Source organism: Capricornis sumatraensis, chromosome 6 (assembly GCF_032405125.1).
Source record: "Capricornis sumatraensis isolate serow.1 chromosome 6, serow.2, whole genome shotgun sequence".
Classification (NCBI taxonomy): domain Eukaryota; kingdom Metazoa; phylum Chordata; class Mammalia; order Artiodactyla; family Bovidae; genus Capricornis; species Capricornis sumatraensis.
The window spans coordinates 49,851,545-49,869,441 of record NC_091074.1 but is presented as its reverse complement, the minus strand read 5'-3'; the positions used below and the strand labels follow the sequence as shown (position 1 = coordinate 49,869,441).

The following is a 17,897-nucleotide window of genomic DNA, read 5'->3' as shown; positions in this document are numbered from 1 at the left end:
AAGCAAGAAGATGAAATGCATGGGGTCCTGGAAATGGGCTTTCCATAGGAGACATGAAGGGAAGGCCCAGGATGAAAGCCAGCTGGCTCCAGGAGAGGTGTCTGCCAGTTAACTTGATGAACTGGACAGGGTGGAAATTATTATTCAGTGACAGATAAGCACACTTTGGGCTGCAAGTTTCTAAAGATTCAACTCGAAATGGCCTAAGTGATAAATGAAAGTTAATTCTCTCATGTAGCAGGAAGTTCAGTAGTAGGGCAGTTGATTATTCAGCAGTTCAACATCAACGTTTCAGATTCTTCAACCTTCTGCTCCACCATCCCCAGTGTGCTTCCTGCATATACTAAAGTCAGTAGGCAGGAAAGGGACTCTGTTCCTTGTGGGTCTGAGACTAAAGGAAACTTTCCCAGGAATATGCTTCTCCTCTGAGAAGCATATTGGTCAAGACCCTCCTAAAACTCATCACTGACTTAAGTGAAGGGCCCCTGGGATTAGTTTGCAAAAGAACACTGATGTGAACTAATCAAGGAGATGTGTGTAATGGCTTTGTGGATTAAGGGTTGAAGCTGTTAAAATCTCAGCACATTTCTGACCCACCCGAAGCACATGAGGTGGGACATATCAGAGCCATGGGGAAAAGGGTAGACACCAAAATGACATGGGCGCCTTGCCAGGCTGAAAAAAATAGAGGAAATGGGGCCTGCTGGAGAAGAGTTTAAACAATCCTGATGGTCAGTTTGAGAAAAATAATAGGAACGTAGGAAAGAAAGTAAATAAAAATAAATGAGGCAATTTATTAATCCCAGGAAAAAGAAATTAGTAAAGGAAATGTCATGACAGTTCATTACTTCCTTCAGTTTTAAGAAGTGATGTCAGCATAATCATATAAACTGAACACCAATTTTTCAAAAATAATGCAATTCTTTTGGGAAAATGGAAAGAAATGAAGTAGGGGAACACTGGTGGTGAAAGGTCTCACTGTGTATTTTGCCATAATAGGAAGTTAAAAGAAAACGTTTAAAACATATATATATTTTAAAACCTCAAAATTTCTGTTTAAACACCTAGCAGAGCTAAAAAAGAACTGAAAGTTGCTTCTGGGGAGGACAAGGCCAAGAGTGAAAAGGAGTAGGGCTAACGGTTTTGAGATATGCTTCCTAATACTCTTAACTTTCAAAACTGCAGATGTTATTTTATTTTAATCTTATAGATGGAACAAATGGCAGTTTTGTCCCCATCTCTTTCTAAATGGGCCCATTATATGGAAAACAGACTCACAATACACTGGTCCAACAAAAGCAAGCTTCTTCCCCATTGTATCTCATCACCCCACCCCCAGACCCAGCAGTTTCACATCTCCACCCTTAGGGGCAGTTGGGAGGGGGATGGGGGCGTAGGTAGGTAGACAATCTACACAAGAGAGCCACCGGCATGGGCTCTTTTCAAGGCACCTGTCAGAAAGGGCAGCAGGTGACATCTCCTGTGTTAGAAGTAGTCCTGGGAGTGGGCAGTCTGCAGGAAAGGCTCCGCTGTTCTCAGGTGGAACCCTGGTGCAGAATCAAGTGGCTGTGCTGTCACAGCAGACTACTTAGACAAAGCACTGAAGCTTGGTTTCAAAAGCAGAGCCTGACTACGAATCCTTCCAAGGGCTACCAATCCTTCCAAACTTGGTTCCTTGGGAGTCAAGTGTAGTTTTAAAATTCAAACACCCGACTTGTACTTAAATTCAAATTGCTGCATTATTAACAAATCCGCATAACCTTCCTTCTAACTCAAACCCTGGAGGCCTCAACTACTTTAGGGAAAAGTTCCAAAACAGAGAGTCTCATTACAAACAGCTGGAAGGCCCAGTTTCAAAGACAGGAAGATTTTCCCTGTGGCCCTGACATTCACATCGCTACCCAGTGTGATCGTTTAATTCACCCCGCACGTTTTCCCCTACAAATCTTAATTTACTGTAGTCACTTGTTTCCAACAAAATCTAACATGGTGTCCAATCTATCAGGCAGCTGGGAATGCAGCCGCCCTAGATGCAGAAAGGCCCCATCCCTGTGCCCACTGGACCCCAAGGGTTCCTGAAGCACTATGCCCACCAAGGACTCCCCAGGGCTCTCATCTACCACATCCTCAGGAAGATCCCCTAGACGAGGAAACGGCAACCCACTCCAGCATTCTCACCACAAGAATCCCAGGGACAGAGGAACCTGGTGGGCTACGGTTCATGAGGTGGGGTCACAAAGAGTCAGACGTGGTACAACTGAGCAACTCAGCACGCACACATGGCCTCATCTGAAGCTCTCTGATTCCTCCTCCCCCTCCAAGAAGCTCTCTCAGACTGTTCACTGAAGGTGTCTTTTCCCCTGAATCAATGCATACAACTACCTTGTATGAATTTGTTTGGTCCTTGTGTATGGCTGTCAAACCTTTTCCATTGTGACTTGTTTACTATTCAATATGATAAAAGAGAAGGCTGAGACTGTTTTCTTAAAAAGGACAATTTTAGAAACCATTTTATAAATAGATTCTTATACAAAGAAGAAACACATATACAGAGGACCCAAATTACCAGTAAGATGGACCCTAGCCCTTTTTTCCTGTACTGGGAAAACAGAACAAGAAAAATGACTCCCACTTGCTCTTAACTGTTTCCACCTAGGCAGTCAGCTTTTCAAGTAGCATTTCTATTCCTTTGCTGGTGTTTTTGCTTTTTTCCAAGGCAGGAATCAGGCTTTTCAGTCCAGCTTTGACTTTATTTGCAACTTCTTGATCAGAACTCTGGAGAAGGCTGAAGAGAGAAGACAGAAAAAAAACAACAACAAAAAAGTGTATTTCATAAAGCCTCCTAGACTGGTCTGCAAATACTACCTCCACACACTGTAAAAAATTCAGAGCAGATAGTCAAGAAATGCTCACTGAGTAGCTGAGTTAACACCTGCGAGTAGGTGTACATGTAGGGAGGTGGGCAGCATAAAAGGTAAGCAGTTAATGAATGGTCTTCTTGCGGAACTCTGTTGCTAAAACACTGACTGAAGGGGTGAAGAGGTTTACCTTATACCTTACCTGTCCGGATTTGAAAAATGCCTCTGTCACTCTAGTAACTATACAACCAAGAGTGTGCATTAAAATTCGCAAAGACTGCAATTTCCTGGCCTGTAGAATGGAATCAACAAAAGAATCCACCTTCTACCTCACAGGGTTGTTTTTTGAGGCTCACATGATCTCGTACCTAAAGCACCTAGCCAGAGCCTGACACGTAGTTACATATTCGATTGATGTGAGTCACTGAATAAGATAAGGTCAGCTCTGCTCTCTGAGACCTTGCTGGGGCACTCTATCCCAGGTGAGCGAAGCCCTGCAGGCTGGCAACAAGTAGGCCCCTTTCTCTAGATAGGGCCAGGTCATAGGCACTCTGTTGTCAAACATCGGGGCTGAATTTCTTATTCTCCCCTGACTTCCTCATGACCACATTTACTGACCACTGAAATACATCCTAGAAAGTAATCACTTTGCACTTTTGAAAGACCTTGGCTGCAGTAATTCCATAATGTCCATAGAGAGGAGGGGAAATGAGCAGCCCCCAACAGCATTCCAATGCTTGTGGGAGACAAGCAACAGGTACTGCCTGCCACCTGCAAAGCTGAAAGGTGCCCTCTTAACAGACTTGTGACTCACTAGGTGTTTTTATTTTATAACCTTGGCTAAACACACAGTCACATCATGCACAATAGTAATACAGGTTAATATTTATTGAACATACGCATTAGACCTAATGCTAAGCATCACGTATTATCTCATTTAGTTTTCCCAACAACCTAAGATTATTATTAATCTCATTTTACATCCAAGAAAATTAAGGCTCAGAAAAGTCGAATTTGTGCAAGGCCACACAGTGAGCTGGGAATGGAACCCATGCATTTCAATGCTAGAGAATAATGCTTCCCTGAGTTATTGTTCAGACTGCATACAAGGCTGGTTTTTTTACCCAGAATGAGGCTTTTCCACTTACTCCTAAAAAGATTTAGCAAAACAAACAAACCAAAAATAAAAACACATACATGTACTGCATGAGTTTAAAGAAAAATATAAACAAGCAAAGAATCTTGCCAAACAAGTCAAGCACGTGACTGACAATAATCTATAACCAAATACAAAATAATTATAATAATCAATTATTAACTTATCTACAGCTTCACTTCTCTTAGAACCTCAGATATTTCATATTTCAGTTTTAAGGAGTACTCCATAATAAACCTACAGTATCCTTCTCTTGTTTGAAATCCACCCAAGGGGAGTTCTGATTGATGATCAATCTTAAAAAATTAATTTTATGGCACTGCCAGAATTTTTAGTTAATTGTATGTAATGAGAGAATATGTCAGTAGGTTGTTAACACTCCAAATGCCTGGTAAAGAAATCTATGTCATAAAAGTTCATGTTTCAACTAATGGACTCCAGCTGCTCAACATCAACTGGAAAATGAGCTAATTTTAATGAGAAATAAATTAGTGATCAATATCACCTGTGCATCTGGAGATACTGATATACCAAAAAAAAAAGAATGCCCATTTGGAATGTACATACTTGTGAGTACACGTGTACCAAATCAAAATATAAACTGAAGAAATCCCTGTGACGTATAAACAATACAAATTAAACTGCAGAGGATCTTGCATGTGAAATACTACGGGAAATTCAAGCTGAAACTGGTAACTGTTTTTTTCCAAAGCCTGATGACACAGCAGGGGGAGAAATCAACTGTGATTGCTTTAGAGCAACACAGAATCTATTTAAAAGTGAATATCCTTAATAGAAGGGTTTTATCTGGGAACAGAATACATGGCAATTTCAATGCCCTGTACATTATAAACTCAACCTATGTCCAGGCAAAAATATACAAGTTAACCATATGTCTCAATTCACAAATCATCAATTTTCTATCATTTTAATTAGAAATGAAGATAAGCAGGTAGACTATAATAGCTAATGCTTCTCGAATCCTTTCAGAATAGTTGAAAACAAAGAATTATATGTAAAGTCAGCTGTGATTTAAAAAAAACAACTTTCATCAGATTCCACAGGAACAAAACTAATTCATTAAAAAAGCATACAATTATACTGTGCTCAAAACCAAAAATATGGCGAAACAATCAAACGATACCTTGGAAACGCCCTAATTTTATGATCCTTGATATCCAAAAGAGGGCCTATGGAAAAAGTGACACTTACCCTCTAATATTTGGCAAATTAAGACCAAGGGTGACTGAGAGGAATGCTGGGCTACTGAAAACAGACATTTCAACCGAGAAATAAATGTGAAGGAACCATGTTTTGCACCAACAGGCATTTGGATACGAAGCCTCAGCAGGAAAGGCACATACTCTACATACCTAGAGAGAATAATGGCTCCTCGATTGACACTAGCCCAGGACTTCAGGTTCTTCACACCAACACATTCTATGAGTGTTTTTGCAAAACAACCTGTAAAATAAACTGAAACTTTATGAACGTCATACACCAATATTTAAACTCCCAATCACTCTCTCTCTACTACTCTTAGAGTGCAAAAATGTTTTAATAAGAAAGCTAATAGAGTTCTCACCCAGTATCACTTAACACGATATTGTTAAGCTCAGCTTGACATAACGCGTTTTTAATATAGCCATTTCTTTCAACTCTGACCCAAATCCCCAGCTATGTTTTGCAGTAATTACTCAAGAGAAACAGTGAAATGCTCACTTGGTCAAGTTTGCCTTTCGTTGTACTATTTAATGATTTAACCCTAATCTGAAAGTTATTCAGGAAGTAAAGGTGTAATAGCAGTGTTTGGTTAAAATCAAGTTGCTCCTCAAGGAAAATGCTCACTCCGAAGGTGCCACGAACACAACTGTTTTCTCTCTACAAAACTAAACATTTGTTCTTCCATCAAAAATACCATTCATCTTTTGTTATTTCAGTACATCTGATTCCCAAGGTTTTACAGTATATTACCGTATTCACTGGATCATCTAAGCATGACTAACTCTAGGACAAAGGAGAAACTCTGAATACCAGGATCTGGTACACATGGAAGTAGGGACAACCTATTTTAAAGACAGATATCTTGGGTAGGCCCTAAGTATAATTCATTCAAAGATATCCAATAGTGAGGAAGCTTTAAAAGCCAAGGGGTCTATGGCTATTTCACTCTTTGTGGCTCGTGCTCAAGAGGGACAGAAACCAACTGGTGAGGCAGATGATGTTTTCCAAAGGCGGCCACAGCAACATCTCCTTTCCTGCGTGTGCTTCTAGAATAGTGCCACTTCCCCATCTAGAGGTAGAACTGGTATCTTCTTGTCAACTGGGTGGCCCTTTGTAACTGACATGAAAGTGTGGTCCTTAAATCACTTCTGAGGCTAAATCATGAAGTACCTTGTACCTACTTCATTGTCCTGAAACTCGACCACCATGTTGTAAGGAAACTCAGCATACCAGAGAAGGGGACTGAGACTGCTGGACTTAGCCACTGCCAGTCATGGTGTAAGTGGATACTCTAACCCCAAGCCAAGCAGCCCTGGATGACTTGGGGTAGAGCTCCACCAAACACCACCAAATGACTGCTGTTCTGAAAACTACTAGGTTTTGAGGCAGCTTGTTACACAGCAACAGATAACCAAGACTGGTAGCCATGCATTCGGCACTACATGAAAATGATGGATACTTCGAGTCCAAGCAGATGTGTTTTAGGGTTGCCAGTGCAGTTGAAATAAGGAGAAAAGTCACTAGAAAATTCTTCACATTTTAAAAGTAAGCAAGAGCACTCTTCTGACATAAACTCAGCTCAACTATGTATCGACTTTTTAATAATGAAAAAGATGATTCAATATATTATTTTTTCTTTAAAGTTTATTACAAGAAGGTTTTTTATTAAAAAAAAATTACAGTGAGAAATAGGGCCAAGTCTATCTTCTTAACGACAGAGTGAGAAGTGCCAGCTCTACTGCTTCAGTGATTGCTTTGCTAGCCATCAGCACTGCAACTTGCCTCAAGACATAAATTCATGATCTGTCACTTTTCCCAGACACAGTAATAGAAAGCCTGAACTGTTTTAACTCAGTGGGAGGAAATCTCTTTAGTGGCTAAAATAGAGTCTGAATTGAGTTTGAATTTAGAAAAAGAAGGTCTGGTCAAAGAGACAGGACTGACAGGGGAAGGACATGCAACTTCTCACTTAGATAAAAGATGCTGTCATCCTCCTGAGAGCTGAGTTTCCACAGAGCAGCTGTAAGGTTTATGAAAAACCAAGAAGTGCCAAGGACTGGCTTGCTCTTTGGTCATATGCATTCCAAGGCCAAATTGGCATCAGTTTAAAATTCTCTGATAAGGGTAATCTTCTTCTGGTTATCCTTTCCTCAAAACTAGAGATAAATATGTTTTTCAACTGGGGTGATGATACTCACAAACGGGCCCTCCTACTCAGCTCTCACCATCCTCAAAGAATAAAATGGCATTTTAAAGCACTGGACAAGCCTGTTATGAGGTCTGAAGTAGTAGAAGAGGGAGGGAGGGTGGGAAAGGGAAAGAAAATGGAAGGATTCAAGGAGACAAATCTCCAGGGGAAAAAGTAGCAACCACTAAATCATTTCTTACAGCTATCATGTCTCAACACTCAACAAGTTTTCATCTGAGCTCATAAAAGGCCAGCATAAAGTTCAAGGATGCCAGACATTACTGAAATTTCACATACAGTACCAGAGGAGGTCAAGTTGCACAGCCTACCTTCTCTTCCACGTTCTTTCATCTTTTTATCTTGCTCGATTAACCACTTCAGAACCAAATGTCCAGCAGGATGTTCTGCTATGTGAAGCTATGAGAGGTCAAGAACACATTAATTAAGAAGCTGCCTTCATCCACCTGATATCACCACATACAGATAAGGTCTCAGGCAAGCTGAAAGTTCCACAAGGCTTGCTGCTGCTGCTAAGTTGCTTCAGTCGTGTCTGACTCTGTGCGACCCCATAAACTGCAGCCCACCAGGCTCCTCCGTCCCTGGGATTCTCAAGGCAAGAACACTGGAGTGGGTTGCCATTTCCTTCTCCAATGCATGAGAGTGAAAACAAAGTGAAGTTGCTCAGTCGTGTCCAACTCTTAGCGACCCCACGAACTGCAGCCTACCAGGCTACTCTGTCCACAGGATTTTCCAGGCAAAAGTACTGGAGTGGGGTGCCATCACCTTCTCTGTCCACAAGACTTAAGAGGTCTTTATTGAGAATGACTACTAGTCCTGGAAAGACAAGACCTACTCCAACCCCAACCAAAACGAAGACAGTTATTCAAGATAACACAGCCACCAACACAGCTCACACACAGCTTCGCGAGCTCCAGACTGAATAGCTCTACCACTAGGCTCGTCTTAAGATCACACAAACCACTTTTCAGATCGTCATATGCAGTTCTGAGGAGCAACACAGTAGAAACACTGAAACCTGATGTTGCACGATGTTAAAGTACAGGTGCCTGAGGAGCACTGCCTGGTGAGCAGGATAAGAAGCCATCTTTCAGCTTAACCTCCCTCCTTTTCAAGGGCCACATGAACCGTTCGCATAGAGATCAATCTCTCTGTGTCCAGTGTGGGAGACAAGCTCTATCTCCTTACAGAGGAACTTTCAAGACACATGCATCATCCCAATTTCTTAACAGGATCTGCTCCATGATGGCAGGAGTCAGGGCATCTCTAAGACCCCCGGCCCATTTCTTTCCCCATCTCTTATGTCAGACAACGGCCAGCTCCCCAAACATGTCTTTCCATCAGGAGCTCACAACCCTGCATGGGACGAGGCCCCAGCAGAATTTGGCTTCTGCCTTCCTCTTCCCTCTGCTCACTGATTTCGAGCCCCCTGTGCCTGCTGTTCTCAAACATGCTGAGCTCTTTACTTCCTCCAGGAGGCCCCACATGGCTCTTCTCTCTGCCTAGAATCTTCTTCCTTCACTCAGCTACCCATCTTCTGGGTCTCAGCTTAGCTTTCACTGCCCTGGGAAGTCCTCTGAGGACAAGCTGGTTCCCATTCTTACACAATCCCATAGAACCTAAAGTTTTCCTTCACACCGCTTATCTCTATTCTATAATAAATAATCATTTGTGTACATATTTATTTAACTATAATGTTTCCCCAAATGGCATTCTCTTTTTTAGGTGGGGGTGGGGGGAGTGTGGGCCACTGCCTAGCACATAACTGGTGCATGAACCGATAAGCTTGAGATACAAGACAGAATAATAAAAGGCCCAAATAACGTAAGCAAGAGCAATCAGAAAGAGCAAAGAGGATTTTCCTGATGGTCCAGTGGTTAAAAGTCTCTCTGTCTATGCAAGGGACATGGGTCCAAGATACCACGTGTCCATGGGGTGACTAAGCTTGTGCACCATGACTACTGAAACCCACTCACCTACAGCCTGTGCTCTGCCACAGGAGAACTCACCACAATGAAAAGCCTGTGCATTGCAACTAGAGAGCAGCGAGCAGGAGCTGCTCTGGAGAAAGCCTGCACACAGCAACAAAGACCCAACACAGCCAAAAATAAATAATAATTCAAAAGAAAAGGAAAGGAAAGAGCATCAAGTTTCTGCTTGAGAGGGAGTTAAGAAAGACTTCATGGAGAAGGATTCTGAGGATGCGGAAGGATGAATAAGGCAGTTTCTGCAGGAAGAGTGCAGGAAAATGGAAGTATGGGCAGCGCGGGCGACTGAGAAAAGAAGTACATACAAATGAAGAAGTACAGAAGTCCGCAGCAAATTCTGAACAGAATTAAGAACACAGAGAATGCTGGGAAGGCAGCCTGGGTCAGTCATGGACAACATTAACAGGAGTCTGGTTTTACTCTGCAGATAATGTAGAGCCATCAAAAGACAGTGAGTGTTCAAGTGAGTGTTAACAGCATTGGTGCTCTGAATTCACAATTTCCAAATGTACTGTGGGTAAGGGGTGAGCGAACAATCATAAAAAGGCTCTTTCTAGCAGTGCTCCCAGAGATGGCAGTTTCTGTGGCCATGGCGGCTTTCTCGCCCGTCTCACGGGGGCATCTCACCTCTCCGTCCTTGCCGCCGGGATGTAGCTCTGCTGCTGCCAGGCTGGCGACAGCGTCCATGGCGGGCTGCACGTCTCCCGTGGCGGTGCCCAGGATGTCAGCCACCAGTACGCACGCAGAGTTATCCAGGACCACCTCCTGGGCGTGTCCCTGCAGGTAGCTTAACAAAGCTGGAGAAATGGACTCTAAGAGCTCTCGTCGGCGGATCTCTGTGTCTTTCTTACTGTGGGAACATGATGAATGAAGAATCAAGGTAAGATGAATAGCAAAGTTAATGTGGTGCTTTACTCATACAGAAACCTCTAAGGCTTTTAAGAGCTAATGTCCTGTTCTGCTATAATTGTCTGATTTCTGCTGTGCCCATGGATAAGCAATTGGAGGCTGGGATATTTTTCATTTTTGGGTCCCCAGGATCTGAATAGTGCCTGGCACAGAACGGGCACTCAGTAAGTGAAGCTCGCCTTGTGTAACACACACACACACACACACACACAGAAAACTCAAACCAAGTAAAGACAACAACAAAATATCTCACAAGATAACACATGTTTAGATTACAGTATGGATTCTGCTCTCTAGAGGACTTGACTAACTGGTTGCTTTAAATATAAAGCAAAATCATAAAAAAATCACACACCCAGCCACCTATTATGTGCTGGATCCCAGAGGCATTTTTTTGGCAGTATACTTTCATTTCCTTTTCAGGATAAAAACTTTTAAGAATCTGCCACAACTACAGGCTTAAAAATGGAATTCATTTGGAGTTTGAGGGAGGAAGCATGAAAGGTGGACCCGTGTGCCACTCAAAATGAATGAACAACCAGAGCGGGCTTAAGCCCTTACCTGTGTGCATTACCGTCTCCCTTCTGCAGAACTTCAATGATCTCTCGTACCGTGTGGGCAGGATCTCTGGGGCTTAGCAAATACAATAGGACCTTCCTTCCATATTTGTCATTTACTATGTTCGGCAAGGAATTGATAATTTCCTGTAAAAGTATAGAAACAGAAAGTGAAACTATACACTTAAACTATGCTTAGAATCTGAATGGAAAAGAAGGATACATAACTTCCCCCCAAAATAATGAAAAATGTATAGCTAGTTCTGAAATCGTCTCATTAAAGCTAAAGAAATTTCTTACACAAGGAACACAGAACTGCTTCTCTACTGGGACTAGCATTACTGAACAATCCATTTATAGCTGACTGACCAAGCCCAAGGACTTCAGGAGCTAACTCATTCATCGTAACCAATATTTCTTAGGCGGCTATTACTTGGGACACTGCTTGCTGGGGCCACTGAGCAGATACAGTTAATTTGCAGCTGCACTTAAATGCAGCATCAGCATTGATCGGGACCATTCTTCCTAGAATTTCCCCACTGAGATGTATGTGAACGGAGATAAAGAAACTCTGTTAAATAGAACAAGTGGATAAAGGCTTTTAAAGTTAGGTTACTTATTCATAGCAAATGAAGTATCGCATGGAAAACAAAAAGACGGGGGAAGGGAAATAACTGCAGAAAGACTCTGTGGAGCAGTTACACATAATTGCTTTCTATGACATTTCCCATCAAGTTACCAAGAACAGTAACCTCCTTTTCTAGTTGTTTGAGTTTAAGGAACAAAGGCAATGTCATCCCCACCCCAAATGAGCTCCCGTATAGATTTGGTGATGTCTACTAAGACAGAGAAATCACTGTGTAAAAACACCTTTATTCTAAATATGCAACAGAAAAATCATTAGCCTTTCCCTAACATTCCTATTTCTTATAAAATAAACCTAATAAATATTCAAAGCCACACACATCTGAACATCGGAGAGATTCTTCAGAACTGATTGGGGCCACAGAAAAACACCAGCCCAACCACCCATGTGTACAGAAATGAGGAACCCCGAAAGGCGGGGGTTGGGGGGTGGCGCCACAGGACGATGCTGGGATGTTAGCAAAAGGGCTCTGACTAGTTTTGGTCCCCTGACTTTCCAACTCTAGTTTCTCTCAAAGAGAACATGTACCCTCATCAGGAAAGGAATTCTCTAGGAGACGCTATACGCAGATCTGCTGTTCTCTTAAGTGCCTATCAATTAGAATGAGATTAGTAATTTTAGTGGGGAAAAAAAAAAGCTGGAAAATACATACAATAGATATCACCACCTCAAAATGAATACAAATTTAGACCACTCAGAAAAAAATGAACTTAAAATTTCAGTAAAAAAGGGGAAGACAGAAAAAAAAATGTACATAATTTATCACGGGGATGGGAACTTTTCTCCAATTTCAAGGTAAGCTTGCCTCAAAGTAGACTCAATATATGGATTTCTGATAAAGAAGCATTTAGTGCCACAAATATGGGCTACCTTTAATGTGGCTTTTTCAATTTCAATTTTAACTAAGTCATAAAAGAAAACAAACGCTTTAATTCAGTTGAAGGAAGAAACTGAGAATTATATGTAGCTTAGGTGAATTTCTACAATTGTTAAGATCTCCATAACTTTGCTGTCTTTAAAAAAACCCTCTGGGATATTATACCTTTAAAACACTTGATTTTTTGAAGGGAAAAAACCAAAAAGGGAAGGTGGGGAGGGGTATTCTGTGAAGAACTATAAATGGCTGCTATTTAATGAGCTATTTTCTCTTGGTATAGGAAGAAAAGTGGGGTGGTATGAAGCCAGCATGTATTCTTCAATGCACTTGGCCTTCTCTATAGGTTCTACACTTAAGGGCTAGTGCAGTGTATTTAGCTTCGGCAGAAATGGTTTCACTTTAACACAAGATGCATATAAAACCCATGCAAAACTACTATTCAAGGACTAGCCCCCAAATTCACTGAAATTTAACTACCTTTCAGTTTGCAATTAAGGAATTTAGAATCTACATTCAGCTTGGTCTGTTTCTTGAAATAGTGTAATGTTTATAAACTAACAATCCTAAGAAACTAAAAAATGTTTACTTAAAAATATGTCATTTAATTCTACCCCAACTCCTACTATCTTGGGAAAAAAAAGACAGTCTGAGTGATGCTGTATTATGGAGTTCTAATTCATTTCTATTTAACCTGGAGTACACAAAGAAGAGAAATTTCTAGATGATCACTTGGAGAACACCGAGTGGCAGAACACGCAGAGACAGGACGAGGGAGCTATAAAGCGCAGCTGATTTGTGTTGAATTTGGTCTTTGGGTTCAAGTTGTGTAGCCTTTGGAAAAACCTTAAACCTCCCTACACATCAATTCCCTTCTCTGTGCACAAGGATATTGATATACCTGCCCAACCTGTGGGCCACTACCAGGAGTAAATCAAAAACTTCACTCTGCAAACTGGGAAGTGCTATAATATTATTTTCTTCATAAAAAAAAAAAAAAACCTCCTCTCAATGTACAGCACCTTTAACTATGGAGACTAAATAAAGCTGATGGAGTCATGAGTTTGGCATCCTCAAAAGAGAACTCCAACAACAAAGGTTTAAATGTATAGGTTTTCAATTCACTTTCCCTCTGACTTAGAGAAAATCAAAACAATTTTAATTGTTGTAACTTCTTTCCCTTATTTATTTTACTCTAAAGCAAGTATGCCCAAAGAAAAGCAACGCCAAAGAATGCTCAAACTACCACACAATTGCAGGTATCTCACACACTAGCAAAGTAATGCTCAAAATTCTCCAAGCGAGCCTTCAACTGTATGTGAAACAAGAAGTTCCAGGTATTCAAGCTGGATTTAGAAAAGGCAGAGTTCAAATTGCCGACATCCACTGGATCACAGAAAAAGCAAGAAAGTTCCAGAAAAACATCGACTTCTGTTTTACTGACTATGCCAAAGCCTTTGTGTGGATCACAACAAACTATGAAAAATTCTTAACAGATGGGAGTATCAGGGCACCTACCTCCCTCCTGAGAAAGCTGTATGCAGGTCAAGAATCAACAGTTAGAACTGGACATGGAACAACGGGCTGGCTCCAAAATGGGAAAGGAGTATATTTAATTTATATGCAGAGTACATCATGTGAAATGCTGGGCTGGATGAAGCACAAGCTGGAATCAAGATTGCCGGGAGAAATATCAATAACCTCAGATATGCAGATGAGACATTCCTTATGGCAGAAAGCAGAGAACTCAGGGGCCTTTAGATGAAAGTGAAAGAGGAGAGTGAAAAAGCTGGCTTGAAACATTCAAAAAACTAAGATTATGGCATCCGGTCCCATCACTTCATGGCAAATAGATGGGGAAACAATGGAAACAGTGACAGATTTTGTTTTCTTGGGCTCCCAAATCACTGCAGATGTTGACTGTAGCCATGAAATTAAAAGACGCTTGCTCCTTGGAAGAAAAGCTATGACAAACCTAGATAGCATATTAAAAAGCAGAGACATTACTTTGCTGACAAAGATATGTCTGGTCAAAGCTATGGCTTTTTTAGTAGTCATGTATGGATGTGAGAGTCAGACCATAAAGAAAGCTGCTGCTGCTAAGTCGCTTCAGTTGTGTCAGACTCTGTGCGACCCCATAGATGGCAGCCCACCAGGCTCTGCCGTCCCTGGGATTCTCTAGGCAAGAACACTGGAGTGGGTTGCCATTTCCTTCTCCAAAGCATGAAAGTGAAAAGTAAAATTGAAGTCGCTCAGTCATGTCTGACTCGTAACGACCCCATGGACTGCAGCCTACCAGGTTCCTCCGTCCATGGGATTTTCCAGGCAAGAGTAGTGGAGTGGGGTGCAATTGCCTTCTCCATAAAGAAAGCTGAGCGCCAAAGAATTGATGCTTTTGAATTGTGGTGTTGGAGAAGACTCTTGAGAGTCCCTTGGACTGCAAGGAGATCCAACCAGTCCATGCTAAAGGAAATCAGTCCTGAATATTCCTTGGAAAGACTGATGCTGAAGCTGAAGCTCCAGCTCCAATACTTTGGCTACCTGATGCGAAGAACTGACTCACTGAAAAAGACCCTGATGCTGGGAAAGGTAGAAGGCAGGAGGAAAAGGGGACAACAGAGGATGAAATGGTTGGATGGCATCACCGACTCGATGGACATGAGTTTGAGCAAGCTTCGGGAGTTGGTGATGGTCAGGGAGGCCTGGCATGCTGCAGTCCATGGTGTTGCAAAGAGTCGGGCGCAACTGAACTGAACTGAAGTGAAAGAAGGTATGTACACAAAAGAAAAGTGAAGGAAGAACAAAAGAACTCCCTTGTGAAAACCTGTGGCCATTCTGACCTTGTGATGGACCCTTGTCAGACTCTTTAGCATTCCTGTTTTGCCACCCTCTTTTAAGAAGGAAAGGTAAAACTCAAAATGAAAGGTACACACTGGAATCAGGGTTAGAGCACACATGGATTTTCAAAGGAAGAAAGAAATGCAAAATGCCCATCCATGCCCATCCATGGTGCTCATTCTTCCGTGGGAGGTTGTATGTGGATCAGAAAGAAATGCAGACTGGCCTTAACCTTAAAGAGCTAAAATCTAGCAGAATAGGCAAGAAAACACAATAAAAAGTTAAAACTAAAGATAAGGGATTTAAATAATGATTAAAAACAGAAATGTAAAAAGAAAGATCACTGGCAGTGATTGAGTGTTTTGTTTAAAAAATATGGTGATATATCCAGAAGTCCAACTTTTGGGCTGTACTCAAAAACTTGGGATGTGGTTATTAAAAGTACAGTTTTGGTTTTGTAAGATGGAAATGCTATGGAGACTGGTTGCAGAACAACGTGAATATACTTAATATCACTTAACTGTACACTTAAAAATGGTTAAGATGGAAAATTTTATCACAATTAGAAAGAAAAACAAGTTGGAAGACCTATCTCCATGGGGCTCACATTCCCAGAGATGGGAGCTGGGGTGGCTATCGCCTTGGACAAGGCACGGACACTCCCCCCATTTTCTTCACAGCGCCCCTACCACCCCTCCAACTTGGCCTGCCTCACTCATTTACCTGCCTGGTCAATGAATGTTTCTGAGTGTGTCAGCCCTGGGTGAGACCACAACTAACTGCTAAATGAACAGATGGCAAGGACAAAAACCTGTAAGAGTTGAGACGATGTGGACAGCAGGTCCAGTTGGGAGATCAGAGAACACTATGTGGCGATTAAACTGGAGCTTGGTTTTAAAGAGAAAAGGAGGAGTGCTTGTTAGGCTACAATGTCAACCTGACATTTCAGGAGAACCAGTTACTCTGAATAGAGTGCTTAGCAACACTAAGCTTTCTTGGCTATTTTTATAAGCACTGCATAATGCAACAGGTTTTGTAGTGGCTGGGCGGTAACACAGACACATGACTCTACAAACATATGGGCAGCCTGTCTGGCAACCCTCAGTTCTGCTAAGTAAATGCCTCAGAGAAATGAGGAGACATGCAAGATTACAGAACTGTTTGCAATAGCAAAAAATAATAACAGTGTTTAAAAGCTTTAAACACTATAAACCACCTAAACATCCATCAACAGAAAAATGGAAAAATCAACTGTGGTGTATTCATATAGTAGAAAATTATTTGGCGTTGAAAAATGAACGGTTTAGAATAATTGTGAGTAAACCATGGCCTGTGCTTCCTGTGAGTTAAGAATATATATTTTTGAAAATTTTAATGTGCTGTTAAAAAAAAAAGCAAACAAGAATATGCTACAGAGACCAGATATGAGCCACAAATCCTAAAATAATTACTATCTGGTCATTTACTAAAAAAGCTTGTTGACCCTGATGATGAGTGACAAATAATCCCAAAGGAAAAAGCAAGTTGCAGGAGAAGGCACACGTCTCTTATATAGAATTTGTAAACATGTAAATACTGTAAACATTTACATATAGCAAAAGGATAAGGGAATGCACGCAAATAGTAAGTACCAATCCATTAGAACAAATATGAGAGGATGCGAAGGGGGGTGGTGTATATATATATTAAAAAAAAAAAGGACACAAGGGTCTTGAACTTCAACTCTATTTGGCAAGTTTTACTTCTGCATGCCCAATCAGTCAGGAGGCTAGGTGTTCACTGTTATTATCCTTTATACCTAACTGTACGGCATCTTAGAGATAATACATGTAAAAGTATGCATCAATATTTATTCACTCTCGAAGGGCAACTGGTCGGTGTACTCACTTCCTTTCGAGAGACTCACTGCTCTCAAAGCAGCTGCACCACACCAACAATTCCAGAACTGGATTTTTAAGTCTTCTTGTTTTGGAAAGCAAAGTAGGTGGGAAACAGTGAGTATCCATTTTGAAAGGTGAGGGCTCAGCTAACCAGGCTGTGATTTCAACCTGACATTTCGCAAGTCTGGTTACCCTAAACAGAATGCTTAGCAACACTAAGCTTTCCTGGGTATTTTTAAAAAGCACTGCATACTGCCACAGGTTTTGTGGTGGATGGGTGGGGGAAATGCAAGCACAATTAGCATTCCAGAATTTTATCACTAGCTACAGAGTTTAATGATACACAGAACCCAGTGAGCCTTTGTCAGCTACAGGCAAGACATCAGCAAATGAGGCCATTTTCAGGGTAAGCTGCCCTAAGTATGAGAAGGTCACTAGGAACGTGGGTTAAACAGTTGTGGGAATCAAGCTGATAAGCACGAGGAATTAAAACTGTTTCAACAGCAACTGTAAGTGGGATAAATCTTTGGAAAAAATAAATCTAGCAGACAATTGTGGCAAATTCTGAAGGAAGTTGGGTTTCTCTTAAAATCCATTTGGAACAGTTATGCAAATTTCAGTTGTCATGAAAATATTAAACAAAAGCAAGTATTCAATAGCCCAGTCTGTTTCCATTTTCATGAAACAACTTTATTCATTAGCCAATCTATGGCCTCACATTTCTGTCACTGGAATGAAAAACAAGCATTATTTATTGGAGT

The 17,897-nt window shown here is 41.3% G+C and overlaps 1 protein-coding gene across 2 annotated transcripts in view; it reads right to left on the bottom strand.

Annotated features, from left to right (window-relative positions):
- Positions 1-2,571: 2,571 nt before the first annotated feature.
- The window catches only part of PUM3 (pumilio RNA binding family member 3), a 39,905-nt gene continuing 24,579 nt past the window's right edge, over positions 2,572-17,897 (bottom strand). For both annotated transcript variants that reach the window (XM_068974371.1, XM_068974372.1), the window contains exons 14-18: positions 10,903-11,045; positions 10,060-10,282; positions 7,756-7,843; positions 5,388-5,478; positions 2,572-2,785 (exon numbers count right to left, since the gene is read on the bottom strand). In XM_068974371.1, coding sequence (XP_068830472.1) covers positions 2,653-2,785; positions 5,388-5,478; positions 7,756-7,843; positions 10,060-10,282; positions 10,903-11,045 — 678 coding nt within the window. In that variant the 3' untranslated portion in view covers positions 2,572-2,652. The remainder of the gene's footprint in view (positions 2,786-5,387; positions 5,479-7,755; positions 7,844-10,059; positions 10,283-10,902; positions 11,046-17,897) is intronic.